Raw genomic sequence first — 18,288 nt, 5'->3', positions numbered from 1 at the left:
ATAGATGTTATTACACTATGGTGGGCATCTGGCATGACGAGCATGTAGTTCTAGGTTAGAGGAATCCGGCGTGCCACACTGCGCGTTGATCGGATTCCTAGGTGGGCAAATGTGCGACAATCTCACCAAGTTTGGACCAATTTTTAATAAATCATTTTATGATTTATTTGTTGGGAAAACTGGTGGACACTTGCCCTACCTCGACCTAAATTAATTCATAGGGCCTATGCCTCACCTGTAAAGGGAGCAGGAGAGCTCCCAATTGGGACAAGTTGCAGAAGATTGAGCAAGCGCTAGCAGGAGACTACAGATAGCCTAACGTTTGCACATCAAATCAGCCCTGGCGTTTTTGGCAAGAAGTCCCAGCGTTTGCAGGTTTCAGCCCTTGCGCCAGCCGTAGCCTTGCAGATCAGCCAACGTTTTCAGTTTTCAGCCCATTCCGTCTCGAACGGTGCGAGATTTGCTAACGCTGCCTATTCCCGTTGCGGTCCGGTGCTTCGGCAGCCCATCGTGCCTCCTCTCGGCCATTCCCTCGCCGGCATCGAGTGCTCACATTGTTGCCCATCATCACCGTCATCGAGATCTGCGTTTTCAGCCCTGCTCTACGCGAGAGATCTGCTGCGTTTTTTGTCGCAGATATGCATTTTTGCAGCCATCATTCGCCCCTTTATTCCTCTCAGCCGCAAATCTAGCCTTGGTGGCCATCCGCAATCCCACATCGAGAAGGATCCAAAGGTGCATCAAATCAGCCCGGGAGGTGCCTCTTCCTGAGGAGTTACCGCTGTGATTTGTCGTCGTCAAGTCATTAGAGTCTACATTCCATTTACGCAATCTAAAGCAAATACCACATCGGTGACAGTGTGGGGGGCCCTTGAGAGGGTTGGTTGGGACCCCATCGGGTGTCGCTCTCTTCTTCTCTCTCTTTTTCTCTCTCCTCTACACATCTCTATTGCATTCTCTCAACCCCTCTCTTCAGGGGAACATAAAAGGAACATTCATTGAAGTACAAAGTATTCACTAATGCAAGGAAAGAAGGAAAGGATTTTGTATAAGTGTAAAACTAGATGTTCACCATTTCAATTCCGCTGCAAGCCTAAATTACCATTTTTGTATACTATTTGGAAGTTCCACAAAAATCCTATAAAACCTCAATTTATAGCTGCTTCTTGTGACACCTTTCAAACAGAGATTTCCAAATGGCTTAGTTACTGTTTCAAAGCCATTTGACCTAACGTAAATGAACTTTGGAAAATTTTTCGAAACGAAGTAGATGTACCTACTGATTCAAGTTGGATTTTAAATGATTTAGTAATTCTTGCTATAAAGTTTTGGAACTCTTCAAGAAGCATTAAGGAGAAATCTTCTCCTTTATGTCTCCAAACTTTTGACTTTACAATGCTGTACACAAAGCGGGAGGATCTTAAATTCAGAGTCAAATCTTTTATTTCAAAAAACTTCACATAAAAGTTTGAGAAGGATAGGTATAAGGCATTGCTAGTAGAATAGTCAGCCTTGAACTTTGACGTTTTATGGTCAAAAGTAAGAGTGTAGACGCAGACAAAGCAAGAAAGAGATTCACCAAGATTGTAGATGACATTGACATCATATTTTGGCTAGATTTTCTTTTGGATAATTTATATATAACCGTTGGTGACTCTCTTTCCAAGCAAACCATTGGTATCCCTATGGGCACCATTTCCGCTGTTTTTCTTGCTAGTTTCTATCTTTTTACTTATCAGTTTATGTTATGGAGCGTCTTGTCGTTGCTAACACCTGACCAATATTTTTGCACAAGTTATGCAATGTAAGATGCTTTGTAGATGATCTTTTTGATCTTGAAGTTCCTTCTTTTCAAGATTTACGTACTTTGATTCGAGTTTTGTAGGTGGAGGAATTTATCCCAAGGAGTTTTGTGAACTTAAGAATATCTCAAATAGTGATTGTTGTGCCTTTTTAGACCTTAAGTTTTTTTCAAACTCCTTTGGATTGAAAGTAGATATCTGTGATAAACGCCTTGAACTAGAATATGCCAATCTAAATATCATCCGTATGCCTCACATTTCTTCGAACATTTCTCTTTTAGCTAAATATGGTGTCATTGGCTCTCAGCTATTTAGATTTTCTGGTCTTTAATCTGCTTTTGTTTTTAATCGTGCTATCTTATTTCTTTACTCATTGAGAAAGGATACTCATTCAAAAGAATCATGAAAAATGTTCGTTCAGTTTTGCATCGCAAAAGTTTATTTTCAATGTTTCTTCCTTGGAATGTTCAAGATTGTTAGTAGTAAATTAAGTAAACGGGGAGCTTAAAAGCCCACTTATTGTTTTGACTTAGTAACACACTATCTTGATGTTTAGATCTTTAGTGCTTTTAGTATTTTTGCTCTTGCTTGACAAATGCTAGTCTTTATTATGGCTGAGTATGCCCATCACCTCCGGAGGGTGATAGAAATTGAATTCGTTGGTTTTATAGAGTATGTCCAAAGCATGAATGAACTTTATACAAACCTACACTTACTCTTGGGCACCGACGACGTGAGTAGGGATGTCATAGCTGTTGTCCAAGCTATGCATGATAAAGGTGATAATCTTATTCTTTGTGTTTGGACAAGCAACAATGTTGAGGTCACATATTGTCAAGTTTGGATCTTTGTACTTCTTTGGTTATCTTCAGCCTCGTCTAGGTAGGTTCATAGTAGTATTCATTTCTAGTATTTAGCTTACATTAGGATTTAAGAATTTGTTCCTGTAGAAGTTGTTGTGTGGAGTTTTATTTCTAGGATTAAGTCTTTGAGATGTTTTATCCTTGTTAGTTTAAAGTTGAGTACTTGTTTCAAGTTTTAGTCAAGTAAGTTGCTTCAACTTATTTTGCTTATGGCTTTTGTAAAAACTTTTGAAGTGAATAATGGCTTGTTTTATCTAGTTTTGTGTACTAGGAAATAGAAGTGATTTAGTTTTTTTTTTCTTGTTTTCTTGTGTCCCTTGGTTTTGTTGTTTTGTAAGTGTTTTCTTCCTTCTTGTCTCTCGTAAGTCCAGGCCATTCTGATCTTATGAAGGTATATACCATCCTTGAATTCCTTCTTGTCGTTTCCTTACTCCAGGTTATCATACTGTGGTTCTTGGACCTGATGATTCCTCTTTTTGTAAAAGTAGCTCCAAAGGTGTAAGAATCATCTTTAGAACCGTCATAAAAAGTTTTAGTGTTTGAATGACATGATCTCTTGTAACTCTTTAGGGATTTTCTCTTTTGATACTTTCATTTTTTTGACTCCTGTCCGTCTTCCTCGTTGGAACTAGGAGGAGAACTGGGGTCGTCTTCAAAGTGAACACGTCTACAATGTTTCTTTTTAGACCCCTTCTCTTCCAATTCCTCAAAGGTAGATTGCTGGCCAAGATAGCCGGGGAAAGCCTCCGACTTCCGTCCCTTGCTAAGAGTGTGTGGATCTTCTATTTTACAGATGGATCAATTTCCTTTGCGCTGGATGACTAGTCCATTTGGCACTTGAGAGCCTGAGGCTACCGCAAGCATGTCTGCACATTAGTCCTATCATCTTCCATAGTAGAGTGACAAGCTCTACTTGGTGTTCGGGAGACGTCGTCTCCGCAAACTTGATCTAAGCATGCATACTACTTCATTTTTTTGCACAATAAAGAAAAAGAGAGTCTTATAAGACAAGAATCGAAAGATAGGTCTTCTTGTTAGATTTTGTCTTTGCTTTAACTTTCATTGCCGACTTGAGAGGAGGGTTGGCAACCTTTTGCCACCTTTGGTAAATTTTGGAATCGGTTCTCTCTTTTGAAATTTTGCATATTTTGGATCCTTAGAATACTTCATAAGGCTCTTTGCATAAGTGCTGACTTGCAGTTTCCATCGGAGATCTGCAAGGTGTGGATCCTTGATTAGAGATTCTTTGAGTGGGTCATCCAACTCTTTGTTAGTTGAACTGTTGTTGTTCGAATCTCCACTACCGTTAGGTTCTTCCCGCAAAATTGTATGCGGGACAACTTCCTGCTCTCGATCAAATTCTTTGTCAAAATCCATGTCATGTGTTGAAAAAGCTGGATCGGATCCTCTGTAGAAGAAGAATCGGCTGAAGCTCTAATACCCCTGAAACTTAACCCCTTGAGTACTCTACCACCAACCGCAAAGGAACAGCCCCAAAGAAAGAGAAGCTCAAAAGTTCCACTTCATCCCGACTCAGACCGTCAAAAAGAAGAAGGCTCATGGACACCACAAGAAGAACTATAAGGTGGGTGATAAGGATGTGAAGTTTGACTGCTTCAATGGAAAGAGGGGTATCAACAAAGCTCTTGGATTTATGCGGCAATTTGAAGTAGCATTTGCAGAAGGAAACTTCTCTGAGCGATCCACTTCTTCGCCACGTTAGCATGTACGTCAAAGATATTGCTAGCAATTGGTGGCTCACACTGTTCTAGGAGGACTCGGAACTTTTAAAAAAATCTTCTCCCTTCCGACTTTCGGAAGGATGTCCAAAACGGGTGGGATTGGCTCTCACAGAAAGGAAATGAACCGGTGTTCATTTATGTGGATAAGTTTTGGGAGATCCTTCTTATAAACCCTAAAAGCGGACCTGTGAACAATTCTAGCCATCTGCAATGGAATGTAGATAGATGCCCACTTACATAACCTGTTACCTTCACTTCTGCACAATTTTCTCAACTAGTTGGTTTACAAATGAGGAAATGTTTTTGGGCATTTTTATGATAGTTCTCTTCAACTTTGTTGCTTACTTTTTTGCAGTACTTGCACTAGTGATTGTTCCTGCTATCTCAATTGCTGTAAAATCTTTCGGCCGTTTTATTCGTGAACTCTCAAATAAAACTCAAGCTGCAGCGGCATTGGCAGCATCCATTGCTGAGGTAAAATCTTTGAATAATGAATTATGATATAAGAAGCTTGTACACGTGTGATTGCTTGACAGAATCTGGCATTAGGAATCGTTTGGTGCAGTTCGAACTGTAAGATCATTTGCAAAGGAAGGTTTTGAGTGCGCGCGATATGGCGAGAAAGTGGAAGAATGTTTGAAGCTTGGAATCCGGCAAGCGGTAAGTCTAAACTGAACAAAATTTTTATCTCAACTAGCCAAAACAGCCTCTCCATTCGGTTGCTTTCTTTTGTGACAGTTTGTAGTGGGAATTTTCTCTGGAACTGTTTCAGCTGCATCCACTCTTTCTATTGTTATTGTGGTCGTTTATGGTGCAAATTTGACAATCAATGGAAAGATGACAGCAGGGTCACTTACATCTTTCATCTTATACAGTTTGACAGGTTTGAGCTCTTTTTGAGCCCAGTATTGTTGTTCATTTACATAGGTGTCCAGTTTGATTGCACAGAATTTTCATGTGCTTACGTGGAATTTTTATTGTTTATGTAGTGGGCTCAAATGTATCAACTCTTTCAAACATTTACACTGCTGCCATGAGAGCAGTTGGCGCTAGTCAGCGTGTCTTTCAGCTTCTGGATCGTGTCTCCACATTGCCACAACCTGGAAAGGGGTGCCCTTTAAGGTTAGAGTCTGTATGTTAACATAATTCTTACTTTGATTAAACTCTAAATCGATCAAGACATTGGTGTTTAGTTATACAAGTTTGTAGCCTATAAGGTTCCCAAACAAGGGTCAGGGGTGTTTAAGACCATCAAATCGGTAATAGCTTACAGCCTGATGGCTATATTGACTCTTGAGTTTCCTACCATGAGTCTATATCGCTCTCAGGTTTGTCTGCATCCCAACGAGCTTGCCTATAAGCTATTGCAATCTGTTTCCTACTGATACGGTGCTGCACAGTCTTGTCCAATGAGATATGCCACCTTTTGAGCGATCGACAATTCACTTGTTGTAACAAAATCTGCAAATTTTCCTCTTGAAAGGCTGGATTTTTAGACCATCTTACAGCCCACAAGCCTTCATTTACCTCACATGGCTTTGAAAGATTCATGTGAAGTGCAAATGGGATGTTGGGCCTGCCTACATAGTTCAAACTACTACTGTACTCTCTCTATATGAGCCCAATGCCCATTGTCCGTGGCTCATCACATGGTACAATCTTCCATTCATATGTTTTGAGTGTATTTACCATTAGGAAGAAAACAATAAGGGTCTATTTATAGCCTAATGGCTATTTTGAAGGATCCTCAGAATAAAATGCTATTTTATGTAAATGTTTGTTAAAAGATTAATCCAAAATTTCATAACGGAGTCTTACTTTCAAGTGTGCAGCTTAGGTGTACAACATATACATTCTATATTGCATGTGTCTACTCTGTATTTACTATTTGCAGCTAATACAATGTCTCCACTTCCAGATGCATTGGCCCCAAAGTCTGGCGTCCCTTTTGGTACTTCTTTTATGTTGTTCAATCATAGAGTACAACTGCCAGAGGAGCCCACTTTGCAATCTGATACCAAGTTGACATGTAGGAGTGGCCCTCTAGGCTCATATTTAAAGGGCCTTGGCTGAAAATCTGGTGCCGAGTCCCAAAAGCAAATGCTAAAACTTGACGCCCAAAACCTTTGTTCATACTGCATAAAAACTGCCACATCAGCACCCGGCTATTTGCAGAGGTGCCACATCAGCATGCTGTATGGCCAGCTGCCATGTCATCATTGGTGTCCAATTTCTCTCTTTCTTCTAATGTTGATAGGGTGCCATGGCATCACTTTTGTGACTTCCCCCCCCCCCCCCCCCCCCCCTTTTTTTCCCCTTAAAAGAAGAGTAATCGCCCTCGATTATGCTTGCAAAATAGAGAGTGGACAGAAAATAGCTTAGTAGACACTTACTCTATGCTAACATGCATTTGACCACTTCAAACGTGCATTGGCACAAAGACACAAGTCACTGAACGATCATAATCACATTCGCATCACTATCCTTGTTGATATCTTAGAAAAACCGTGATCATTACGACTTATTGAGCCATCACATCCAAACTGCAGTGATGTCTCATGGATGTCTTGATGTACTAAATCTTGTCACTCAAGATTCACATCACTTCTCAAAATGCTGCAGTCATTTCATCTTTCACATATACTCAAACAAAAACAAAAATTGTAAGAGTACATGAATCATTCAGTCGTTAAGGGATTCCAACCCACAAAATTATGGTCAACTTTTATTTACCTATCATAAAGTTTAATAGTCGCTTAGCAACGTACTGTTAGCCTGTTAGCGCCTTCAAACTCTCAAGATAGAAGTTGGTTGACTCTATTAAACTATTCTCCTCTTGGCAATCTGTGACAAAAGAGTGGAGTGGCTCCCCTCTCGTGTAGTATGCATTGGACTAGACTTAACCTGCTCATTCAACGTGCACTTTTGGAATAGTTAAGAGCCCAAACCGAAAGCCTCAAGGTAAAGCTTTAGTATTTGAGGAGAATCTGCCAGGTCCTCCTCCATCCGCTTTGCATTAAGAGCGGGATAATTTATGAACTTGACCAAATACCTTCTGATCAGCTTACCCTTCACTTTTCTTTCCTTGTGTGCTAGGACCTACTCAGATATAAGAATCTCTTTGCTTTTTTCTACCTCTCGTTGCTTCTCTAGCTCCCTGTCCATTGGCACCCCTCCCTTCTTGAAAGATCTCAATAGACTCACATGCAATGCATTATGAATCTTCAAAGTATCCAACAGCTCAGTCGAAAGGACATTCGTTGATCTTTTCAGAAACCTTTAAGGGCCCATAATATCACATACTTAGCTTTGAAAAAAGTTTCTCCTTACCCTCATTTTCCTAAGGCGTGCCTTCTCAAACCTAAGAAGCACCCAATCACCTTCCTTTAGTTGCAAGTCGCGATGATGCTTAATTGCTGCTTTCTTTGCCATTCTTTAGACTTCTACAAAGCCTCCTTAACCTTAGCAAAGCTGTCTTCAAATCTTGTACATATTCATTTGCTTGGAAACTCTTGTCCTTGGTGTACAAAATAGGTGGAACCTTTTTGCCACCCTCATCAATCTCGAATGGTGCCTTCCTTTTTTTTTTTTTCTCAACAGAAGATCCTTTCATTAGTTATGGGAAAAACTGCCCAAGGGGCTGCAAAGAACAACCTCCTATGTGTAGGAGTCTACAAGTAGAAATAGCAGCAAGGGACACTCTCCCTTGGCACGGATGTACATCTGTCAGGATACAAGATAGGCTAAATCATACAATGGAAGGGGGGAAGAGCCTTATAGGTGGCCTGTAGTGCCATCGGGGGAGTCCAGCACTAAGAGTGTAAAAGGGGCCCCTGTTCCAGGCAGAGTGGAAGGCTTGTCGACACAGAATTGCACAGTCAGAGTCGCCCTGTATGCGATCGTACTGAATGCGCAGGGTGTGTATGATCTCCTGCCAAATAGCTCGAACTGTCTCTGCTGGGGGCTCCAAATGTCCCTCAAAAGCTTTGAAGCATCTAGCTCTCCAAATGAACCAGATGGTAAGGCTACTCAAAAGCTCCTAGCACAGGTCCCCCTCCTGTGTTCATACTGCTGTTGTAAAGTCGGGAGAAGGGCCGTGGCGAGGCTGGTCCTGAGTGAAGTGAATGGCCTGGATAGTGTGCTCCGTCTCGTAGCTTAGGACTGGCCCTGTGGTGGTGGACCAAGCTGCCGCTCCCCGTGTGTACAACCCCTCCGATGAGAGAGAGGCCATCATGTGAAGAATCCGAAGCCACATCTGTTGTGCCCGTGGCCAGTCCCACAAGCAAAGATGCAGTGTCTCTAGCTGATGTCCCCAACAGATGCACGTTGGAGGCAAGCCACTGTAGACCAGCCAGCTGCCCCCACTGCAGAGCCCCTGTGAGCAACTAGCCACTGGAATGCAGGTATCCTGCGAGCCTGGCGACTAGCCCAGAGGCGGATCCAGAAATATGCTAGGAACTCCTGAGTCAACCCCTGTAATCGCTAGTACTCTGTTGCTACTGGAATAGCTGAACGCCTCGCTGTCAAGATGTGCCGGCCTAATCTGACAGTGTACTGGAAAAGAGAAATGCCAGGGGCATCCGGCTCATAAGGATCATGCCATATCCACTCCCCTGGGTCCCACTGTAGGCGCGCTAAGGGTCAAGCTCCATAAACCCATATGCACCAATGTGTATTAATTTTTGCAGGGTCCAGATCTATGTGCCACTTCCGCGAAGCAGCAGCCACAATCTGAACCCGCTGAAAAATGAAGTCAGCAATTATAGGGCTCCTCCTCCACCCTATGCAATCTGCCCACGTCCTGGACCTCATAGTATAGGCATCTGCCATCCTCCATACATGCTTTGATTGCAATCAAGATCTCATGGTGCGTAAAAGCCCCCATCTATCGTGGCGCCATGGGCTCGAAAGGCGTATACCACTCCTTAGTGAGCGCAGCCTGTACATCATCTCGCATAGTCTACCCTCCTCTAAATTGGCTCAGCTGCTCTAGCTGAACCTCCTGTGATAAAATGCTGAAGGCCTGCCACTCTCCAAAACTGCGTGCTGGGCCGGCTGCTAAGGGGCCCCATGCCAAGTGAGGGCGTATACCCAACGTATGTCCATGCTCTGTGCGGTCTATAGGACTCCAGATCAAAGCCTATCTCGCCCGCTCCTTGTCGCATGAGGGTGGGCGCTGAGATAGGCCAGGGCGGAGGATCTCCCAAGCTTGTAGGATACTCAATGCAAAACGATCCTCCCACTCAAGTCTGTCCTCCTTATCTCTGTGAATATCCACCTGATCTTTGGGGCCCGTGTGCTACCTGTTGGAACTTGGAGGAGCTCGAGCCTGAATTCTCTGAAAGAGAAGCTCCTTCCACGGCTCGGAGCCAGGAAGGAGTCCTAGTACAATAAGCTTCCCCAGCAAGGCTCTGCTTTGATCCACTGATCGATGATGCCTAACCCTCCCTTGGCCAAGGGGAGAGTGATAACTTCCTAGGCTACCTTCGCCCAGGCAGGCTGTCCATCACACCTAGACCAAAGGAAGTTCATGATCAGCCACTGGATTTGGCCGATACAAGAACAAGAAAAAAACCAGTAGGAGGTGATATACCACATAGTCACCAAGAGAACCTGATTAGTCACCACAACCTGCCCAGCTAAAGAAAGTCGCGAGGTGCTCCAATAGAGTAGCTTCTGCCGAATGCTCACAAGAAGAGCGGCAATCTGCTGCTCGTATAACCGGCCTGTACAACGTAGAGGGCAGTACTATTTCAGTTACTTGTTAACTTACACAGAGCACTGAGAAGGAAAGAGAACACAGATGCGTCCAGCGACGAGAATGTCACTGTGCACACGAGACCGACACCCTAAAGGCCCCAAAGACTGGCGCCCCTTTTGGTATTTCTTTATTCATTTAAGGTAGACGATCCAACCACTTAGTACAAGCTTTGACAAAGCTGTCCAAACCTGGCGAGGGCTGAAAACGCAGGTTTTCGACCTGATTTTGGCAGCATAACGGCGCAAAACCCCCTTAGGTCAAAAGTACCTGTCTAGGGCGGATTCCCTTGCTATTTGGAAGCTTTTGGGTGAGCTGTCAAAGAAATTCAGCGGGCCGTAATTCTCTGTTTTTCACTGTCGGGTGCCCAAAAGCCTGTACACGCATCCCAAGGCTCTCATGAGGCTCCCTTGGTGTTCCCTTGCAGTTTAGGTGCGAAACCCTAAACTTGCGGAAAAACACAGCAGGCTGTAATTCCCTGTTTCGGATTGTTTTTAGCGGAGCGAACACGCCAACGCGTGTCCCAAGGGCTCCCGCACACAATGGAATAGTTCCCCTGTGAGTTGGACGAGTTTTCACACGAGAAAACTCTCCAAACTCGCAATCTTTTGCGATGAAACTGTGCGTACCTGTGGGGGATTAGTAATTAGCTAATCCGGTTCCTGTTCAGAAGGCTCTTGCCTTGGCAAACGCACTTAAACCCCCAGAACTGTACATGTTCATCTGAGTAGCCCAACTAGTGGGCTATTACCATATGTGCCAAAGGGGAGAGAGATGCACGAGAGTAAGTCATTGCGCTACATGAGACAGAGGAGAAGGCAAGCTTTCCATTAAAGCTGTAGACCTGCACCACTACTCACACACACACTGTAGGTCACTCGAGAGTCAAATCAGCCTCCTCTCTCAAATTGGGCGCCCCATCTTGCTGATGGAAGTGGAAAATTTCACCAGGAGCCGCCATGTGTCCAGTTTGCCCCTCTTTAGTTAATTCTCTAGTTCCCATTGACTTATGAAGTTATAAGCGACTTTCCGAGTGGCCCAGACCTCATTTGGCGCACACAGGCTTCCATACTGATCAGAATTCGATACTAACTGGCCCGATCAGTCCGAGACTGACCGACCTAGACTCCGGATGTGAGAAACCTACTCGGCCGCAATCGTTTCACACTGGCCATGCAATGTCCACTTGCACCTTTTGAAGGGTCCCAGGGAATCAAGTAAAAATAAAAATATATAAAAATATCTAGTACTTATTTATGGAAGGCAACATGAAAAATACACCTCTTGGTGACAGCTTGATTGACAAATCGAGGCTGACCTGACATGCCAAATATCGCACTGCAGTGCCAGGTGGAATTCATCTAAAACTAGGGTCAGGACACCACGTTCCAGTGGGGGAGCTGCTGATCCAAAAGGCCACTGTCTTGCGCCAATTGATTAGTGCCCCTGATGCTACATAGAAACCTTGAAGCGACTGCTCTGCACACTGTAAATTGGCCTCTTGGCCATGCAAATATAACCCAGTGTCATCAGCAAACTCAGAGTCCAGCAAGTCTTCTCCTCTAGGTGGAAGCTGTATACCATGCAACCCAACCTCCTCAACGGTCAAATACATGCTGAAGGCCTCTGCAAAGAAAAGGAAGAGGAAAGGTGCAAAGGGCATCCCTGCCGTATTGATCTAGTCAGCTCAAAAATAGGACCATGTCCTCCTGCCATCAAAATCGAAGTCTGTGCTGTAGAGTATAGGGCAGAAATCCCCTGTATCTAACCATCCTCAAAACCCATGCGAAGCATAGTCCCCTCCAGAAATCCCCAATCAACCCGATCATAGAAGGAGAACAACCAAGTCCTCTCCCAGAAGTCTAGCCAGCGCGCGGTAGCCTCCCAAAAAATGAAGATGTTGTCAAGGATGCTGCGCTCCTTGACAAATCCAGTCTGTGTAGCATGAATATAATCCTCGCATGAATCTAATCCCCTAGGAAGGGCTGGATCCTCAAACTCAAGGCCTTGGCTAAGACCTTGTAAACTGTGTTGGGGATTGTGATAGGCTTCCATTGCTGAATGTCATCTCTCACTCCCTCCCCCTTGGGGATATGACAAATCAAGCCTTCTGAATATCTCTGAGGCATGGTCCAAGTATCCAAAATATGCTGATAGCCCCTCCGAAGACCCAGCCCCAAAACATCCCAGTACCGCATAAAGAAAGCAGGAGAGAGTATGTCCTCCCCAGGACAACTATGCCGAGGAAGGACCCTCAAGGCCTCCGCTAGCTCCAAATCAAAGAGAGGCTCAGTCAGGGCAGCCCTCATAGGATCCGTAACCCTCCTCTACACATGAGCCCACACTGTCTGTCTGCATGCCTCTTTTGCCTCCGTGTGAGGCTCTACTGTCAGCAACTCCTTGTAAAAGTCCATTGCAATAGAGTGAATCTCCTCGAGCTCTGTCGCAACCGAGCCATCCTGGCATCTAAGCTGGTGCACTCCTGCTCTGGAGTGCCGAGGGCCTGTGATAGCAAAGAACTCTCCTGTCACTCTATCTCCTAGCTGAGTCCACTGAGAGGCCTGTCTATGAGAGTAGAACTCATGTCGTAGCTCCTCGATCGCAGTGACCTCCTGTCTGGCCTGACTCAACTGGGTCTCCACCCACTCACAAGAAGGCTGCTGCTTCTGAAGTCGCTGCAATGAGGCCAGGGTGCGTCTTAGCCGGCGCTCTTGCTCCTATGTCTCCTCAAGCCGTGTAAGAGATGTCGCATGCAAGAAGGAGCTAAGTGCAACAATCAGCTAAGTGCAACAATCCCACGAGCACACTGCTCTGCTGCATCCACGTCCATACTCTGGCTATCCTGATTCCTACCAAATACGCTCAATGTCCCCAGATAAGCTAGCATCTACGAAAATCCAATCTGGAATCCTCAGCTGAAGGTTGGGCTCACGAGGCTGCTCCTAGGGCCAGAATGACTGGCGCATGATCTGAAAAGGAAGTACTTGCTAGAATCCCAATGGCTCCACCCTGGTCCCCAAAATGATCAGATACATAAAATCGATCGATACGTGAAAGATTAGTTCCTCCCTGCCAGCGATCTGACCGGGAGAAACTAAAGCTGCCTTGAGAGCATGAGAAAGCCTCATGCTGCCATACATCAGTGATCCAATACTGGTCCGGTTGTCAACTTTTCCTTGAGTGTCTGAAAGGCTGCAATCTCTGATGATCCCCAAGTAAAAGGAACCTTTTTGTGAAGCAACACATGCAAAAGAGAAGCTATCTCTGCAAATTTTCAAATGAACCACTGATAATAGGAGCAGAAACCCAAAAAGCTTTGAACTTCATGAACATTCTTCAAATCGGGCCCATCATGAATGGTCTCAACTTTGGCGTGGTCCATCTTTACATCTTTACACTTTCCGCTGAGACGATGTGTCCCAAAATGTGTATCTCTTGCAATAAAAACTCGCTCTTTTTTGCATTTACAATGAGTTCATGTTGCCGCAATGTTTGGAAAACTTGTAACAGATGGTGTCTGTGCTCTGCCTCACTCTTGGAGAAGATGATGTCGTCAAAGAAAATGCCCACTAATGATTGGTACTGTCTAAAAATCCTATTCATCATGCGGTTGAATATAGTCGGAGCATTCGTAAGGCCAAATGGCATCACCAAATACCCATACAAACCAAAAGTCCTCCTTAAAGCTGTCTTGTAGACATCTCCTGGAGCAATTCTGATATGATGATAACCACTCTTCAAATTAATTCGGCAAGTAGAACCGTGAAGTTTGTCGAGTATATCATTGATTCTTGGAATGGGAATCTGTTCTGGTTCATTATTTCTTCATTTTGAGCTCGACTCGGCTAGGCCGGTAAGATGGCCGGTTCGGTGGTGTACTACTCGGAATCAAATCAATCATATGATCTTTCGGACGAGCAGGAGGTAACTCTCCTGGTAAGCCTTCAGGGAAAACAATCAGCCTGAGCTTGCAAAAATTCTTGTCGTTCTTTTTGGAGGTTAGACATATTTGACCTTTGGTCATCATTCAGTTCTTTCAAGAAAATTGAGTAAACAAAAAGATGGATTTTAATCTGGAAATGGTCGAAGCCAGTACTAGTGGGACGGACTCAACCTTCAGTACAATCTCTTTGCCCTTCTCATTCTTCAAGATGGATTTCCTTGCCTTATTATCGACCACGGCACTATTCTTGGGGAACCAAGGGATTCCTCGGAGGACATCACACCCTTCCAAAGGCATGATGTAAAAGTCCTCATACCCTAAATACCCCTGACAATGCAAACGTAGTTTGCCAATGACAGGTGTAATGGCAACATCTCGTCTGGGTGCCTCTAGAACAGCCTCGGCCGGTGGCCCCATTTCCTCGGGCAATATAATTCCAAGTCAAGCCGCCACTTCAGTTGAAATAAAGTTGGCTTTGGCTTCTCTTCCTGGCTGTCGCTTTTCCCCATGCTTGGCAAAGTTCGGTACTTCCGTCCATCTGATCAGGGTCGGTCCTCACAAAGTCTGGTACTAGTCATACTTTCGTCTTTTCTTTTCTTCCGCACTCTTCGGCTGCTTTGGAATTCCCTGGCTTGTCTTATGGTGGTCCTTTGGTTCTTCTTTTCAAGAATTGTGTCCAGCTCTTTCTACGAGTACATGTTTCGCTTTTCTGCACTTGTCTGTCCTTTCAGCTTTCCTCCTGGCCGTTAGAGGGGAATCAATGGTCTCTCACCATCTCAAGTAAATCTCATCAATTGGGTAATTCTCCAGATGTTTCGCGAATCTTCGGTCTCTAGAGTACTTGATCAATCTTTCACAAATGTGTCAATTTGTAGTTGACGTTTGTACTCCACTCTGGCAAACTTCATCTTTTTCTTCAGTTCCCACACCGGATTTCAACTTTTCTTTGCCTACCCACCCATAGCAGCTATAATACGCGTATTTTATTTAGAATACGGAACGTCCCGTATTGAAACGTACCGTACGTCTCATAACGTTTTCTATTCTAGCGTTTTTTTGCTGGAAACGTTTTCTCTTTTGCTAGTTGATCAAGTGTATTTTAGAGCTTCATGTTGTTTGTTTATGTATGCTATGATTAACCATTGAAGAGTCATTGAGCAGATGTGTCACAAAATGGTGACGTGGCATGACCACCCGCGAACAGAAATTGTATGAGCAGATGTGCTGACGTGGTAGTACAAACAGGTTCTGACGTGGCAGAAACTGTACATACAGCATACGGATCTCCGCATATCACGCTGATGTGGCTGTTGTACGGATTTTCGCAAATTGCGCTGATGTTTTTTTTTTTGGGTAGATTTTTGGGATCAGTTGCTTTTGGAGCAAATTGCTTTAGGGACTATTTGCTTTTGAGTTCAATTGCTTTTGGGGCTCTGCTTTTGGCATCCCTTGTAAGAATAAAAGAGCCCTAAAGGCCTCAGTTCTTAGAGCATGTGGACGTAGAATCTGAGAGCGGAGGACCCTTCGGGAGTTGTACTTTGCTCAAAGATTAATATAAAAGAAATACCGAAAGGGGCACCAGTCTTTGGGGCCAATCTCTATGGGTAGGGAACTATGCCAGGCCCTGTTGACCAAATTGATCTGTGATTTTAAAGTTGTGAATTATTTTAAGTGATTCTCTCTTGTGTCGCGGTAGAATCTTGACTTGGGGTGTCCAAGTTTGCTACAATAGTATCAGAGCATCAGGCGTGTGCTTTTCCCAAAGCATACTGGTCCTATTAAATTGCAGACAGGGCACCTGGGCACTCTTGGAAATTGTTATTTGAAGTATCTTCGGGTCCCGACTCCGGACTTATTAGCCACTCCCACCCTTCATTCATCGCGCATCGGGCGTGTTCTTGTCTTTATCGCTCTGTCTTACAGGGCATAAAGCCATTAAGAATCCCAGATTACACATGGGTTCTCGTGGAGAACCTAACAGAGATAACACCTCCCAATTGAGATCAAGCGCGGGAACTGAAGAAAAGAATGAAGATTTCGGCAAATTTTTCGGCGGAGAAGTTTGCCAAAGTGAAGTCCAAGCATCCACTACAGGTTGACATGGGTATGAAAAGATTGATGAAGTACTCCATAGACCCAAGATTTGCGAAACACTTGAAGATACCGGATTGATGAGATTCACTCGAGATGGCGTGAGGCCATTGATTCTCCTCTCAAGATGAGACGAAAGCTTAAGGGACAAACGAAGGCAGAAAAGTAGAAGTTTTACTAGCAGGAAGAGCTGGAACAAAACTGTTGACCAGAAGATGAACCCGATACTGGAAAGGACACTGAAAGAGATATTGATGTACTGACAATCTGGTTGTTTGTGACAGATAGCCATAAATAGGAGCGAGGAATTCGCATCTGTATGGATTCAGAAGCATGGAGCTGGACACCCACTCTTTTGCAACGAGGTGAGCCATCTCCTTACCTATTTTCCAAGTGAAATCAAGGATAAGATGGTGAGATCAAGAGCGAGACAGCTCAGGAATGAATTGGATATCCTTTCGATTCGAGATAAGAATGATGAATTTGAATGAATGAATGATGACGCATGTTGAATGATTCTAGTGGATTCCCATATGAATGAGATGACTAGATGCTGTGTGAGTGCATCAAGAGTTCCTGCGGGATGAGATGGCTACACAGGGATGTAGGTGCATCAAGACTTCTCGATGGATGAGATGACTAGATGATTGAGACACTGTGTTCAGTATGAACTAAGTGTGTGAATGAAGAACTTTGAAATAGGAATTTTTGAAGATGAATTTGATTTACGTATGACATTAATGTTCTCTGGAAGAACTTGCTAGATGTGTGCAGATAACAAGTGAAATTGATGATAATGGATGACGAATTCGGAGCAATGATAGCTCCAGAATGAACCTGACAACGATAAGTATCATGAATTTTGAAGGAAACTAATGGAACTTGCTATTTGTGAACATATAACAGGATTAAGAATGAGATAATGATGATTTTGGAGGAGTGACAACTCCCGACTGAACCTGATAACGAATCATGAATCACGACTGATTTAATGGAATAAATGACTAGACCACTTTGTTCGGTATGAACTTAGTGATGGATTGGGATCCTCGGAAAAGAATCCTCGCACATGACAGTGCTCGAGGCGAATGATTCTCGTACACGACAGTGCTTGAGGCGAACGATTCTCGCACACGACACTGCTTGAGGCGAATCCTACTTGCATACGGTAATGCTTGAGTCGAAAATCTCTATAGACATGATCGCAATATGGGATTAGTTAACCTGATATCAGTGAGGTCCGGAATGGATCTAGATGTGCTTGCTAAATACGTTGCTGACAGTCATAGTCTGAGATTTGGAATGAATGCTTTTGTGATTGATGTCCTGTGATGTCATGTGCACTGATGTGACTATCGTCTTTGTACATGTGCTAGATTTGTTGTGTTTAGTGCGTCGGTACTAAGAGTTAGTATCTATTAAGACAATTTATGGCCTCTATCTGTTTTGCAGGCGTAATCGAGGGCGTTTACAATTTTTTCAAGAGGGGGGTATGTCACAAAATGGTGACGTGGCATGACCACTCGTGGGCAGAAACTGTACGAGCAGATGTGCTGATAAGGCAGTACAGACAAGTGCTGACGTGGCAGAAACTGTACGGACAGTAGTATAGATCTCCGCACATCGCACTGACATGCTGGCTGTTGTACGGATTTTCGCAAATTGCGCTGATGTTTTTTTTTGGGTAGATTTTTGGGATTAGTTGCTTTTGGAACAGATTGCTTTACGAACTATTTGCTTTCGAGTTTAATTGCTTTTGGGGCTCGGTTTTTGGCGTCTCTTGTAAGAATAAAAGAGCCCTAAGGGCCTCATTTCTCAAAGCATCTGGACGCAGAGTCTGAGAGCAAAGGACCCTTCGAGAGTTGTACTTTGCTCAAAGATTAATATAGAAGAAATACCGAAAGTGGCGCCGGTCTTTGGGGCCAACCTCTTTGGGCACGAAACTACGCTGGGCCGTGTCGACCAAATTGATCTGTGATTTTAAAGTTGTGAAGTATTTCAAGTGATTCTCTCTCGTGTCGCGGTGGAATATTGACTTGGGGGTGTCCAAATTTGTTACAAGATGCATGACCTGCTTCATTTGTCCTTA

General features: G+C 44.0%; 1 protein-coding gene across 6 annotated transcripts in view; it reads left to right on the top strand.

The window, feature by feature from the left end:
• The window catches only part of LOC147458790 (ABC transporter B family member 25-like), a 115,754-nt gene that overhangs the window by 38,635 nt on the left and 58,831 nt on the right, over positions 1-18,288 (top strand). For all 6 annotated transcript variants that reach the window (XM_086510231.1, XM_086510230.1, XM_086510234.1 and 3 more), the window contains 4 exons: positions 4,763-4,881; positions 4,957-5,067; positions 5,146-5,290; positions 5,397-5,529. In XM_086510231.1, the coding sequence (XP_086366357.1) occupies positions 4,763-4,881; positions 4,957-5,067; positions 5,146-5,290; positions 5,397-5,529 (508 nt within the window). The remainder of the gene's footprint in view (positions 1-4,762; positions 4,882-4,956; positions 5,068-5,145; positions 5,291-5,396; positions 5,530-18,288) is intronic.

This window comes from Adiantum capillus-veneris, chromosome 4 (assembly GCF_014529385.1).
Source record: "Adiantum capillus-veneris isolate H3 chromosome 4, ASM1452938v2, whole genome shotgun sequence".
Lineage (NCBI taxonomy): Eukaryota > Viridiplantae > Streptophyta > Polypodiopsida > Polypodiales > Pteridaceae > Adiantum > Adiantum capillus-veneris.
The sequence above is the reverse complement of the archived record's forward strand: the minus strand, read 5'-3'. Positions and strand labels throughout refer to the sequence as shown.